This window comes from Phytophthora parasitica (genome assembly GCF_000247585.1).
Source record: "Phytophthora parasitica INRA-310 unplaced genomic scaffold supercont2.6, whole genome shotgun sequence".
NCBI lineage: Eukaryota > Oomycota > Peronosporomycetes > Peronosporales > Peronosporaceae > Phytophthora > Phytophthora nicotianae.
The window spans coordinates 1,899,410-1,912,714 of NW_008648992.1; the positions used below are offsets into that span (position 1 = coordinate 1,899,410).

Consider the following 13,305-nt stretch of genomic DNA (forward strand, 5'->3'; position numbering starts at 1 on the left):
GTTGACTGTGCAGTACAGCAACATTGGTTGCGCACCTACACTGGATAGACCCTGTCTCTAGCCAGCTGCTGCGCAAACTCAGCGCGGAGCTCAATTGGCGATGGTGCGAGGAAAGTCTCCGTTATTCCTTGATTGGCAACCAGCGTTGAACCACTCGGCCGACGCCTGTGACGCCCGTAGGTACATTTCCAACCGCTACTGGACACACCTGCTGCCTTCAGCGAACACGCCGTGCGTGGCGACTCTGTCCCGCATCGTGAATGGATGATTCGACTCACTACGACTGGACTCTGACGTACGTGATCGTGCTGGCGGTGGCTACAGCGACGACGGGCACCACGTTGCTCCTGTCTTTCAAGCATATTAAGGTAGGCGACTCGGCCGTTCAGTACATCACGTACTCGGTGTGCCGCCTGTACTTCATCTACTCGCTCGCTCGACTTTTACTCTACGTGGGTGTACTCACTAATTTCGACGGACTGCGGGACACTCTAGACGCACTTGACGATGGAGAATTAATGGGGGCGCGTGCCATCTATTCCGACGGGAAGCAATTCAAGGCTGTTGCTGTCACTATCACGTTAATCGGTGACTGTGCGCTACTGTGTACGACGTTTTTCATCACGACGTTGGCTTACGAGATGAAGCGCCTCATCATCAAGTCCATGGATCGTGGATTCAAGCGTGAACGTGCTATTATTCGTCAGTACTGCTTCCGTGCGTCCTTCATGGCGGTGGTTTTTGCAATTTTGATGGCTATATCAGCGTTCCTACCACCCGACGATTCGAAAACGCTGCAAACTGTTGCCTTCTGGTTCGAACTGGTTTGTGTTTGGGTATCTGTGCTATACCCTTTGTACGCTGCAATATGGATCTCACGTCAAAAACGTGCTAGAAGTGCTGTGGACCCAGCGTCATTACTACTTCACCAACGCATCAAGACGTTTGTTATCGTGTACTGTGTGCTGGTATTCCCGTCCTGTGTAGTGGAAGTACTGGCTCGCCTTATTGACGACCTCAGCATGGAATGGGTCGGGTTGACTCAGATCCTCTATTACTTGTCCGGTGCAGGCACAGCCTTCGCTATCGGCATCAGCGTCACGTGCTGCTATCGTGCTCTACGGCCTCTAATGTCCTCCTCTGTATATGAACAGCTTCTGGAAGGCGGGTACTTCCAAGACGAACAGGGTCTAGATACACTGGACGTGATCGTGGAGGCTCCTACCCGTCGACCAATCTTCGTAGTCACCGATATTGAAGGCTCCAGTCGCCTATGGTCCGGCAACTCGCAGGCAATGGCCGATGCGCAATCGATTCACGACGACTTGTTACGTCAACAACTGCCTCGTTTCCGAGGCTACGAGATCACGACGGCGGGTGATTCCTTTCAGCTAGCGTTCCATTGTGTCCGTGACGCCATCGGCTGGTGTGTCAGCGTACAAGAGAAGTTGTTGAAGGCGTCTTGGCCGACTGAATTGCTTAAATACGACAACGCAGCGCGAGTGTACGATATCTGGACGCGACTGCTTTTCAACGGACTTCGAGTGCGCATGGCAATCCACGACGGGGACGAGCGGTTGGTGTGCTCGAGACACCCGACCACGGGCAAGATGACCTATCTGGGGCTCAGCGAAATGATGGCGCGCGAGATGAGCGAGATGGGGCAAGGAGGACAGATCGTCATGAGCGAATCGGCTCTCGCTGTTTACAAGGACGAACTGCTTCAGACATCGTCAAGTGTTGGAAGCGGTGGAACGGCTGAGGAGAAGTTCAAAGTGCAGCCGTTCCCGAAAAACTTTGAGCAGCCGGAATGGGGCATTTCACTGCAAATGCACGAGGTGGTGTCCACTAGAATTGGAGACCGCTTCAACTCTCGACATAGCGAGCGACTGCGCTTCCTGCCGCACTTCTGGAGCGACGATTCGTCCACACGCACCCGGCGTGACAAAGCAGACACGACATTTACACCCAGATCGTGTTGAAGCTGTACACACGGTATTGCATATCACTAACGTACATTACAACAAAGTAAACTGGATAATCATAATACAAAGCTACTTTTTATTCCATCACTTTACTATTCCAACTTACAATATATAAATTAATTCTAAACACTTGTAAACTTCATAAAAGTATTTGTACTTAACCTACCCTCGCCGTTTGCACGTGTCGATGTATCGCTCTCTCTGGCTACCATCAGGCCATCCCTATCATTGTCCCTACGCTACGCTACGTCGGACTTTCGAATTCCTTCCGCCCCGGCATCACAAGCTCATCAAAATCGTCTCTGTGTGGTGTTACTGACTTCTGGGAGCTTGATGCGGCGTCGGGACAGCGACCTGATGTCGCTGGTGCGTCCACCGCGTTCCTCGCGTCTCAGCTACAGCTACAGCCAATGCAGCAGTCGAAGTCGCAGCGGCAGCTTCGAGAGCGACGTGCGGTGGTCGGAACGGGCCTCCAGTATCGCTCCCAGTGACTTGGACGGCTCTGAGCTCCTGGACGTAGATGATTTGCAAGTATTACAGCAACAAAACGCAAGTGATGGACGGCAGACTGTGCGTGTCACGGTTCGCTTCCGTCCTCTGCTGCCCAAGGAGAAGAGCAGTCGGTCCGCCTGGACGGTTCACGCAGAGACCGGTACAGTCGAGGCAGCTCCCGTATCAGGACAGAACGCTCGACGTAGAGGCGTCTACGCCTTTGACGAAGTGTATGATGCTCAGCACTCTACTAGAGCCATCTATGACGGACTGGCGAGGTCTATCGCTCGCTCGGCGCTGGACGGAATCCACGGGTCCATTTTTGCCTACGGACAGACCAGTAGTGGCAAGACGTACACTATGCAGGGTACAGGGCTGAGGAGCAGGAGAATGACTCTGGTACAGGAGAAAACAGTGGAGACCGAGGAGGACAGACGACCCGAAGACAGCGATGGACTGGTACAGTTGGCAGTCAAGGATCTGTTCGATGAGATGGCGCGACGCTCCGATGTCGAGTACCTTGTGAGAGTGTCGTACTTGGAAGTGTATAATGAGACAGTTAAGGACTTACTAGCGACTGGAACGACCTCAACAGGCAAGAGGAGAGACTCGACTGTGCATATTCGCGAACATCCCGTCACTGGAGTGTTTACGGACAACTCGGAGCGAGTCGTCACAGATGCACGTGGAGTGCTACAGGCATTACGAGATGGTGAGAAGCAACGGGCAGTGGGCGTTACCCGTATGAACGAGCGCAGTAGTCGATCTCACTCGATATTCAGAGTGGTTATCGAGTCCAAGACGCGCCTCGAGTCACCCGTGCCAACCGAGGATGATAATGTGGAACGTGTCCGTGTGGGATGTCTGAACTTTGTTGACTTAGCAGGGTCAGAAAGTGCTCGTGCGGTTAGTTCGGGAGGCAAACGCCTCACAACAGAGAGTGGTAACATTAACAGAAGCCTGTTGGCACTCTCGAGAGTTGTGGTGGCGCTCGGCAGCAGCAAGGTCAATCAGGACCACATCAACTTCCGTGACAGCAAACTCACACGTATTTTACAGCCGTCACTGAGTGGTGCTGCGCGCGTACTCTTTGTGTGCTGTGCATCACCTGCACCTACCTACATTGAGGATACTCGCAGTACGCTCAAGTTTGCTAGCCGAGCGAAGCGGATCAAGGTGAACGCGTCAGTTAATGAAGTCGTGGACCAACGCTCCCGTGCATTGATGGAGCTAGCACGCGAGAACCAGGTGTTAAGGCAGCAATTAGAGGCTTTGGCCTCTGCGAGTCGTGATGAGATGGACGCGATGGAGGAACATGCCGCTCGGTTACGTATGCGTATTATCTCTCTGGAAGCTGCTGCTGCTGCCCCCGGTTGGACTTCTTCAGTGGTAATAGCTCCAGTTTCCGAGAAAAGTCGAGAGGACAGACAACCGGAAGTGACTGGACTGGAAGGAGCCAACTCCCCGATAGACTCGGACAACCAGGTTTTGGAGTTGGACCCATCCGATGAAGACACGGATGTTGACAGCCAATTCGACTCGCCGACTGGATCTCCCATCCTGATAGCAGATGCTGCTTGTCCGACCTGTGAAACTCTTGATGACGCTCTGGAGATCGCCAAGACTCGGGAATTGGAGTCTTCTCTGCGTATTGAAGAGCTTGAAATGAAAGTTGCTCAATTGCAGCGTCAGTATGAAGATGAGAGCAGCAAGTCTACTGTTGCAGAAGCAGAGGAAGACTCTGTTGATGTTTCACAGTGTATTTTGGACGTTGAGGACGACGAAGCGGATGAAACTGAGGCGCTATCCGGCAACGAGGAAGGAAGCGCTGCTCATGCCAGTAGTCTCAGCTTGGCAAGTGCTGCGCTTTTGGCGGTGGTGGTGGATGCTTTAAAGAAGCGCAGTCCTACTGAGGCTCTGGTGATTGTGCTGGTTGCATTCGCCTGTATGGGGATCATGCTGGCAAGTTTTGCCTGGAACATCGCGACAGCTACGCTTTGATACTTGGCACTGACAGTTTTTTTTTGTTGACACATTTACTTTAATTCGTTATTATTATGCGCTGCGAGTCATCGGAAGCTCTGAGCCTATTCAGTCGAAAATTATACACGTTGTAACAGTTTCTTTGAGATCCCGTGGCAAGCTTAAGTTGCGTTTGTTTGGGGAATGGTAGTAGTATTTATCAAGCTCAGCTTACTACATAGACAGATCTGTACAATCTCCAGACATTTCGTGATCCATGTGAACCGCATCGGGTGGGTAAACCTAAACATAATCCATTTGCTCTTCTCTTTTTTATCCGATGGATTCATTAGTGGTTTCACTTCGCAACAATCAAGTGATTTACGCGATGCGTAAGTCTCCGTGCTTTCAACGATTCCTGGTGATGCCCAGAAAGCCAAGCCGTCGAGGACTTTGCTTTGTGCTCCTTGGGTTGGCGGCGTTTGCGCTTTGGATACCGTGGCTTAACACTTCAACAAACAATCTCTTTCAGCTGGAAAAAGAGCCCAAGTTACCTGTAAACAACACTCTGCATCCCGACACACCTGTGACGAGCGTTTTGCATCCAGACACACCTGAACAAGCTCCACTAAACCAACTCGTCTCTTTCTCCATCAAGACAACAAGCCAACCTCTACGCGAATATGAGGAAACATTCCCCCAGCATGGCAAGAGCGAACCGGGCCAGCATTACCGAATCGAAAACACCGAGATGCTAACGAAGCATGGGGACAGAGACAAAGACTCAGTTTTGATCATGTGTGTGTTCAACGACGCTGAGTCATGGGGACGGGGGCGCTCTATGAAGGACTTCTTTAAGCTCATCGGGTCCTTCGATTACCCGAAAGCAAAAGTTTCGATCGCGTTGCTCACTTCATCGATGACCGAGTTCGCAAAGGCGAAAGTGCTCTTCGGTTCCTACATCGCGCAATATCCGAGGTTATCCGTCATCTTCCGCAACGACTTCTCCCCAGGAGGATTAACTCGCGCAAATCGTCACGATCACTCGCTTCAGGCCAGTCGACGACGTATGCTCGCTCGATATCGTAACTACGCACTGCTTTCAACGATGGAGTCATGGCACCAGCACGTTGTGTGGGTGGATGCTGACATCACCGCCATCCCATCAGGATTGGTGCTTAAAATGGTGCAGTCTGGCCGCGACATCCTGGAGCCCATGTGTGTGCGGAATATCAGAGGGAAATGGTTCAACTACGATTCTAACGCATGGGTGGGCCAGCGGAAAGTGAGGTCGGCTAACGACAAGGACTTCGTACCGGGTCCACTGAACGCCCGATCCTTTCACAACCTCCCTGACAGATCCAAGCCTTTTGTGCCGCTAGACTCGGTAGGAGGAACGATGTTGTACGTGCGTGCAGATATACACCGGCAAGGGGTGATGTTTCCTGTTCACTACATCATCGGTAGTGAGTGGGGTCGGGAAGGTTATGATGGTATTGAAACGGAAGGCTTATGCTACAGCGCGCATTTCCTGGGCTACAAGTGTTGGGGCATGCCTCAAGATGCCATTGAACATGTCTTGTAATCGAGCTGCATCTTGTATTAATAGCGAGAAACACGTTTGGGCGACACATATACTTTTCAACTTCTAAGTGGCAAAATACTAGGTCACTATGTCAAGGGAGCCATTTTCCAGAAGACTTCACATTCATAAAAAAGTTTTTTTTTTGTGGATGATCTGGCAAAGTGAAGAATAGAGTTGTATTTGTTTTCTGTTAGTTTATCAAAACTTTTTTTTTTTAACTCTAAGCAACTCTTTAGTTATTGATGCTCACGGTCATCACTATACTGTATCACTCTAAAGTTCCCTTCATCAATTTATGGTTATTACTGGATACAAATTTAAGGACTATTATTACCCGGAAAATAAAACACCAATCGGATCCTCCTGAACTGGTTAAATAAACTATACAAATGTCACCTGTGTCATCGCCCTTTTAGTTTGTCTGTTATTGTATCAACAGGATTTATACCCGCCTGAAATGAAATCGTTGATACAGTGCGCGCGGAAATGATAGACGAAAACTCGATTTCGAGCCGATTTTTGTCAACCAAAAGCTATGAATTTGGGCTTTATATCCAATCAGGAGCACACCATTGCGGTTATTTTAAGGTATTGTTTGTTGTAATTCGCCAAGTATCTGCTGAGAAACACTTCAAAATCTGCTGTTGCGCTGCGCGAAAATGATAGACGAACCAAATGTATCAGCACTTATCTTCTGTTTTTATGTTTTCTAGACACTATGACGACTTTGACTAAGCAGCTTAGTACATCGTCTTCTACCCTTCCAGTTTGTACACCTCCATGCAGCGTTTTTTCATCGATGCTACAAGACTTTTTAATTTGAACAGAGGAATTTCATCCCAGGCTTTCTTAGTGGCCGTCACGAGCTCCTCCTTCGAGTCGTACTGCTTGCCATTGACGTACACGGCTCTTGGAAGGATTCCCCACAAGTTCTCGATTGGATTTAAGTCAGGAGACTTGGCTGGCCACCACATGACACGCACCCCTTGGTCCTTTAAGTACCACTTCACCAGTCGCGCCGTATAAATGGAGGCATTGTCATGCTGAAACTCGAAGTCTAGCCCGTGATAGAGGTGCGCAAAGAAGAACAGATAGTAGCCTAATGTGTCGATATACTTCTCTGCATTTTGTTTGCCTTCCAGGAAGGCCAATTTAGACGTTCCTTTGGAACTAAATGCTCCCCAAACAAACACACTGCCACCGCCAGACTGGCGCTTCGAATAAATCTCTCTCTCCTTCCGTAGATCACGCCAATAATATTGATAGCCGTCTGGACCATCTAGGTTGAATTTTTTCTCGTCAGAGAAGACAACAATACCTTAAAATAACCGCAATGGTGTGCTCCTGATTGGATATAAAGCCCAAATTCATAGCTTTTGGTTGACAAAAATCGGCTCGAAATCGAGTTTTCGTCTATCATTTCCGCGCGCACTGTATCAACGATTTCATTTCAGGCGGGTATAAATCCTGTTGATACAATAACAGACAAACTAAAAGGGCGATGACACAGGTGACATTTGTATAGTTTATTTAACCAGTTCAGGAGGATCCGATTGGTGTTTTATTTTCCGGGTAATAATAGTCCTTAAATTTGTATCCAGTAATAACCATAAATTGATGAAGGGAACTTTAGAGTAATACAGTATAGTGATGACCGTGAGCATCAATAACTAAAGAGTTGCTTAGAGTTAAAAAAAAAAAGTTTTGATAAACTAACAGAAAACAAATACAACTCTATTCTTCACTTTGCCAGATCATCCACAAAAAAAAAACTTTTTTATGAATGTGAAGTCTTCTGGAAAATGGCTCCCTTGACATAGTGACCTAGTATTTTGCCACTTAGAAGTTGAAAAGTATATGTGTCGCCCAAACGTGTTTCTCGCTATTAATACAAGATGCAGCTCGATTACAAGACATGTTCAATGGCACCTTGAGGCATGCCCCAACATTTGTAGCCCAGGAAATGTGCGCTGTAGCATAAGCCTTCCGTTTCAATACCATCATAACCTTCCCGACCCCACTCACTACCGATGATGTAGTGAACAGGAAACATCACCCCTTGCCGGTGTATATCTGCACGCACGTACAACATCGTTCCTCCTACCGAGTCTAGCGGCACAAAAGGCTTGGATCTGTCAGGGAGGTTGTGAAAGGATCGGGCGTTCAGTGGACCCGGTACGAAGTCCTTGTCGTTAGCCGACCTCACTTTCCGCTGGCCCACCCATGCGTTAGAATCGTAGTTGAACCATTTCCCTCTGATATTCCGCACACACATGGGCTCCAGGATGTCGCGGCCAGACTGCACCATTTTAAGCACCAATCCTGATGGGATGGCGGTGATGTCAGCATCCACCCACACAACGTGCTGGTGCCATGACTCCATCGTTGAAAGCAGTGCGTAGTTACGATATCGAGCGAGCATACGTCGTCGACTGGCCTGAAGCGAGTGATCGTGACGATTTGCGCGAGTTAATCCTCCTGGGGAGAAGTCGTTGCGGAAGATGACGGATAACCTCGGATATTGCGCGATGTAGGAACCGAAGAGCACTTTCGCCTTTGCGAACTCGGTCATCGATGAAGTGAGCAACGCGATCGAAACTTTTGCTTTCGGGTAATCGAAGGACCCGATGAGCTTAAAGAAGTCCTTCATAGAGCGCCCCCGTCCCCATGACTCAGCGTCGTTGAACACACACATGATCAAAACTGAGTCTTTGTCTCTGTCCCCATGCTTCGTTAGCATCTCGGTGTTTTCGATTCGGTAATGCTGGCCCGGTTCGCTCTTGCCATGCTGGGGGAATGTTTCCTCATATTCGCGTAGAGGTTGGCTTGTTGTCTTGATGGAGAAAGAGACGAGTTGGTTTAGTGGAGCTTGTTCAGGTGTGTCTGGATGCAAGACGCTCGTCACAGGTGTGTTGGAATGCAAAAGAGTGATCACAGTTGGATTGGGTTTTTCAAATTGTTCGCGTGATGAAATGCTGAACCACGAAACCCAAAAGATGAGTATCGCTAGGCCAAAAAGTGCCACGAAGAACTCACGCCGGTTTTGTTGTCTTCGTGATGCAAACTGTTGGTACAACAGGAAAGGGTGCATCGCTTAAAAGTCAGATAGGATGAATGGTGTGGGTTTTGCCTTGTCAAATTTACAGTGACCCCCTCCCCCCGATGCTAACTGCTTAATAATAATATTCTTGTTGATTGGTCACAGCACGATGTTCTTCAGTAATTTGTGACGAAACATGATTAGTAGCTCGCTGTACTGTAAGTACGCCCAGACAGCATTTTTATATGTTGGTCACACACTGTTCATGTGTATCTAGCACGTTTATATGATTCGTCACGCATTGTTCAGGTGAAACTAGCATGAATATATGATTCGTCACGGATTATGAAATGGCCCGGGATTTTGCAAATGATTAGTCACTGAAGCAGTTCTTTGAGCCCGTTCGAATCCTGAACTGCTGGCTTTTGACAAATGTGACTTGGAGGTTACAGGGGCGGATTTATTCTTTTCAACTTGAAAAAGGTCGGTATACGGAAAATATCACTTCAGAAACCAAGTAAAACAAAACACACAGAAAAACGACAACGTCTTTCGTATTCGGCTAATTGGCCAATATTAACAAACACTCTATAAGCACTTTATCAACAGAATGGCAACGCGATTAGAAATTAATGCTGCCGCGATAGTACATACGCATGCAGATACAACACTATTACCACAGCAAGGTAGGGTTGTAGTTTTATAAAACGTAATACAACTACGACCCCTTTTGCTGCCATGAAGAATTGCTGATAGCAACTTCCGTGCTACCTGCACGGTTTCCTAAAATACTAGTGTCAATATATGGAAGGCAATCGATACAATAAATAATGACTGGGAGTTTGAGAATTTAGAGAAATGAATTATTGCAAATATTGGCTTGCTAAAATACATTATGCATATCATTTTTTTTACAGAAACACTTTTCCTTCGTTTCGTTTCTAATTTTAAAATATATCGGACTAGTGGTTGGCATGCTTGGCCATATTGAATTTTGATGAAGAGGGAAAATGAGTCGAAGAAACACAAGCGCGCCATCTATGTCCGAGAAATGTACTAATTGGTTGTCTTTTGAGCGGTAAGTTAAACGCAATTAAATGTGATTACAACATAAATTATTTAATTGTGCTATTAGTGGTATTAGCAGCAAGAAGTTTTGTGTGTGAATTTTTTCCTGCGTTCTGATTGGCCCAGGTTGCTTTTCGCGTTCTGCAACAAAAACCGATGCTTGTCGAGCTGCAGCATTATTTCCTGGTGAGCACAGATCCCATACAAACGTCTCAGTGTAAATTGGACACAAGGGTGTCTTGGTGGTGTCGCTGGAAGGTGAAGCTGAATCGAGGATGAGAACCTCAACTCTGTCAGCCTCCGAGAAGAGGTTGCTGACGAAACAGCTAATATGGATTTGTCAAACCATGTTGTGCCATTACGAATACATGCTGCTGGAAAGGCAGCAAGAAAGTCGAAAAGTTGAGCGGAGGGAGTGCTCTTCGTGAATGCCAGCGGCCAGGCTGCAAGCGTCCTGTCCACGCGGCATGCGCAGGGAGCATGTTGGCCTCGTTTGGTGTTAGTAGCGCATTCGAGGGGATTACATGTGAAAAACGCTGCTACAATGCCCTTATAAAGCTGCCAAGTTCTTCTGCAATGCAAACGAAGAATCGTGTGGACCTTTTTTTTTAGTATGGCAACTAAGCCGAAAAACACTGAGCGTTTCATTCGAAAGTCTTTTAAGAAGTCCGTGTCAGACGTGTGCTCGTGATTGTAAAGTAGCTTGTGCCAGTGATTTTTCGCTTCTGATAGTAAGACGGCCGTGTGGCATAACGAATGCCCTGGATGTGTTCATACTTGTGCTCCCAAAACTCGTCCAGATCGTCTTCATCAGAGTCTTCGTCGCCCAGCACATCTCGTAACAGGGCTGAAGCCTCCCTCGTCACGAGGACGTCTTGCACGTGGCGTAGCAGTTGTTTACGCTTGGAGCAGCGAGGTATCCTAGAATGGGGGGGAATAAATATTGGATCCTAGTCCAAATGAGCTGCTGCTGCAAGAAGTTTTGCAGGAGTCTTCAATTAATTGCGACTTTGATTGGCTAAATGTGCTACACCGGCAACACCGCCAAAACAAAAACTGAGCAGCTGCTGCAAAATTGATTACCGCTATTGTACCGGGATATATTATTGCATGGGAAACCTGCGAGCCAGGAATTCATAACGGTATGAAAAAATATGGCAAATATTGATATTGCCATATATTTCAAGGAAATCCTGCCTACCTGTAGTGCATTAGTTTAACGATTTACTGCGTTTTCCAATCTGCGAGCTAGCCGACTACGTGGTTGTTACAAAGGATTCTACAAACTCAACACGCAGCATTAAGAGAGAATATCCGGTTAGTACGAATGTCGATTCTCGACTTTGTGATGCTTCCCCCTAGCGCGGTTAGCAAATTGGAGCCAAAAGATAATAAAAATCTGTTCCTGCGATTTGGGTTTTAGTCTATATTAAAACAGTAACATTTCGGTGGTCAGCAAGCATTGCTCTTTTTCTTTTTGTCGTGGTTACTGAAACACGGGGATTGAATTTCCAGCGCGTAACTCCGTTAACTACTGACGCAGTAGAAATCACTGTATGTGCGTCACCGACATCTCCATCGCCTGCAACAACATGTGTATCTGGTCGTGCTGGTCCTCGTCTAACCGCATTACTTGACCTTGTCCTGCTGCTGGATCCGCGTAGCTAGTCAAGAGCTCCTGCATAGATCTCCTGCTTTCTCTCTCTCTCTCTCTCTCTCTCTCTCTCTCTCTCTCTCTCTCTCTCTCTCTCTCTCTCTCTCTCTAGCTTCACCACCATCCACGATGGTAACGGGGACACGCGTCCCAGATCATGCGTCCCGGATCATGCGTCACTCGTCCATGTGGCTATAATTTAATAATTCTCGGAGCACATACGGTCTTCTTGCCACAAGCGCTCGTATTCACGTTGGTTGGTCCAGAGTCATTTGGGCCTCCCCCGTCAGGACTATCACGAAGTCGTTCATCCTCAAACTCCAGTACATAGCGACCGGGCGTACTCGGTATCGTCACCGGCTGCACTCCTTCGCATGTTTGTCCAGCCCAACAAGGGCTTGTTGAGAGGGGGCCGCGGCCAGACTATCGACTAAGAGTCTCCCTCGTCCTGCGAATACGTAGGCAGTTCTTCTTCGTCATCATCGCTAACTGCTTGCTGTTCTGTTGTGGTTCCGGGGACAGCGGCAATCGGTGTCGCATCCATAAGCATGGACTCCTCTCCGCACTCACACGATGAAGGTTCTTGTGCGTCCTTGTCATGTTCATCGCCTCCTGCTCCGCAACCACAATAACCAGGTAGGTTTGCCTGTGGATACATACGGCGTTCACCGCAGTTGCGATTTCGTCCTTGTCGCGATGGCATCGTCCGTTCTTGTGATACTTGGTCTGTCGATCGTCCGTGGCGACTCTGGTGAGTTGTGGAGATCCTTGGCACCTTGTACCCCTTTCATATCGCTTGCTCGTTATTATTGGTCGCGGCACCACCGTCGCCGTCCACCTCCGTTGTCGTTTGCCTGTTGATTGTCGCGTTTTTTTTTGTCGTTCGAGGTGTTGCACCGTCCCTTCTGTCGTCTCTCTGGGATTGTCGCTTCATGCTGCTGGAAACACAGATTGGCGGTTCTATTCACTGGAATCACCAACGGCTATTCCACACCTTCCAGCAGCTCCGTGCACTGGTCTTCACATCGCTCTCCAACGGCCCCATGCAGCGCTATTTCCACCGCATCACTCACTCACTAGCTCTCCTGTAGCGTCGGCTTCTTCACGTAAGTCGAGTGCGATGTCTTTGTCCATCTTGTCAAAAACGAAGATTTGTAGGATAGCAATAGTTAGCAAAAATGAACAATGTGTTACCAGCTCTACACCGTTCTCAACATAACCACCTTCTTATTGTCGTAGCCGGCAGCCTCAATGACCTTTGCATGCCCTCTCAACCGATTTTGGAACTTCGTGATTCAAGGTCCCGTCGCCACCCAATAAACCCACACTTACAGTTCCAGCATAAAATACGCTTTCCGTTGTTTGTTGCAGATTGTGTGTCTTCCTTGCTCACTTTTTTCAGTGCTTCCTTTGCTAACGCTCTGGCTTTCTTAAGTCGTCGATGAGCAGTTCGTGGTACGTTTCTATACATTTATTTTGGGCTGTCCAAGACGGCTCTTCCGAAAGAGTTCGCTTGGTG

General features: G+C 48.1%; 6 protein-coding genes across 6 annotated transcripts; 3 read left to right on the forward strand and 3 right to left on the reverse strand.

Moving 5' to 3' along the window:
- Positions 1–260: 260 nt before the first annotated feature.
- Positions 261–2,056, forward strand: PPTG_04303 (hypothetical protein; the record flags this gene model as incomplete). The annotated part of the gene is made up of 1 exon (XM_008898191.1): positions 261–2,056. The coding sequence occupies one exon, from the start codon at positions 261–263 to the stop codon at positions 1,980–1,982; it is 1,722 nt and encodes a 573-aa protein (XP_008896439.1). The 3' UTR covers positions 1,983–2,056.
- Positions 2,057–2,144: 88 nt separating this feature from the next.
- On the forward strand, positions 2,145–4,736 carry PPTG_04304 (hypothetical protein). Its single transcript, XM_008898192.1, has one exon. It carries the CDS (start codon positions 2,319–2,321, stop codon positions 4,476–4,478), a length of 2,160 nt encoding a protein of 719 aa, XP_008896440.1. The 5' UTR covers positions 2,145–2,318; the 3' UTR covers positions 4,479–4,736.
- A 29-nt stretch (positions 4,737–4,765) lies between these two features.
- Positions 4,766–6,253, forward strand: PPTG_04305 (hypothetical protein). Its single transcript, XM_008898193.1, has one exon. It carries the CDS (start codon positions 4,780–4,782, stop codon positions 6,022–6,024), a length of 1,245 nt encoding a protein of 414 aa, XP_008896441.1. The 5' UTR covers positions 4,766–4,779; the 3' UTR covers positions 6,025–6,253.
- A 1,677-nt stretch (positions 6,254–7,930) lies between these two features.
- On the reverse strand, positions 7,931–9,115 carry PPTG_04306 (hypothetical protein; the record flags this gene model as incomplete). The annotated part of the gene is made up of 1 exon (XM_008898194.1): positions 7,931–9,115. One exon carries the CDS (start codon positions 9,113–9,115, stop codon positions 7,931–7,933), a length of 1,185 nt encoding a protein of 394 aa, XP_008896442.1.
- A 1,676-nt stretch (positions 9,116–10,791) lies between these two features.
- PPTG_21602 (hypothetical protein) lies at positions 10,792–11,816 on the reverse strand (the record flags this gene model as incomplete). The annotated part of the gene is made up of 2 exons (XM_008898419.1): positions 10,792–11,053; positions 11,704–11,816. 2 exons carry the CDS (start codon positions 11,814–11,816, stop codon positions 10,792–10,794), a joined length of 375 nt encoding a protein of 124 aa, XP_008896667.1.
- A 400-nt stretch (positions 11,817–12,216) lies between these two features.
- On the reverse strand, positions 12,217–12,489 carry PPTG_21603 (hypothetical protein; the record flags this gene model as incomplete). Its single annotated transcript, XM_008898420.1, has 1 exon — positions 12,217–12,489. The coding sequence occupies one exon, from the start codon at positions 12,487–12,489 to the stop codon at positions 12,217–12,219; it is 273 nt and encodes a 90-aa protein (XP_008896668.1).
- Between the last annotated feature and the right edge of the window lie 816 nt (positions 12,490–13,305).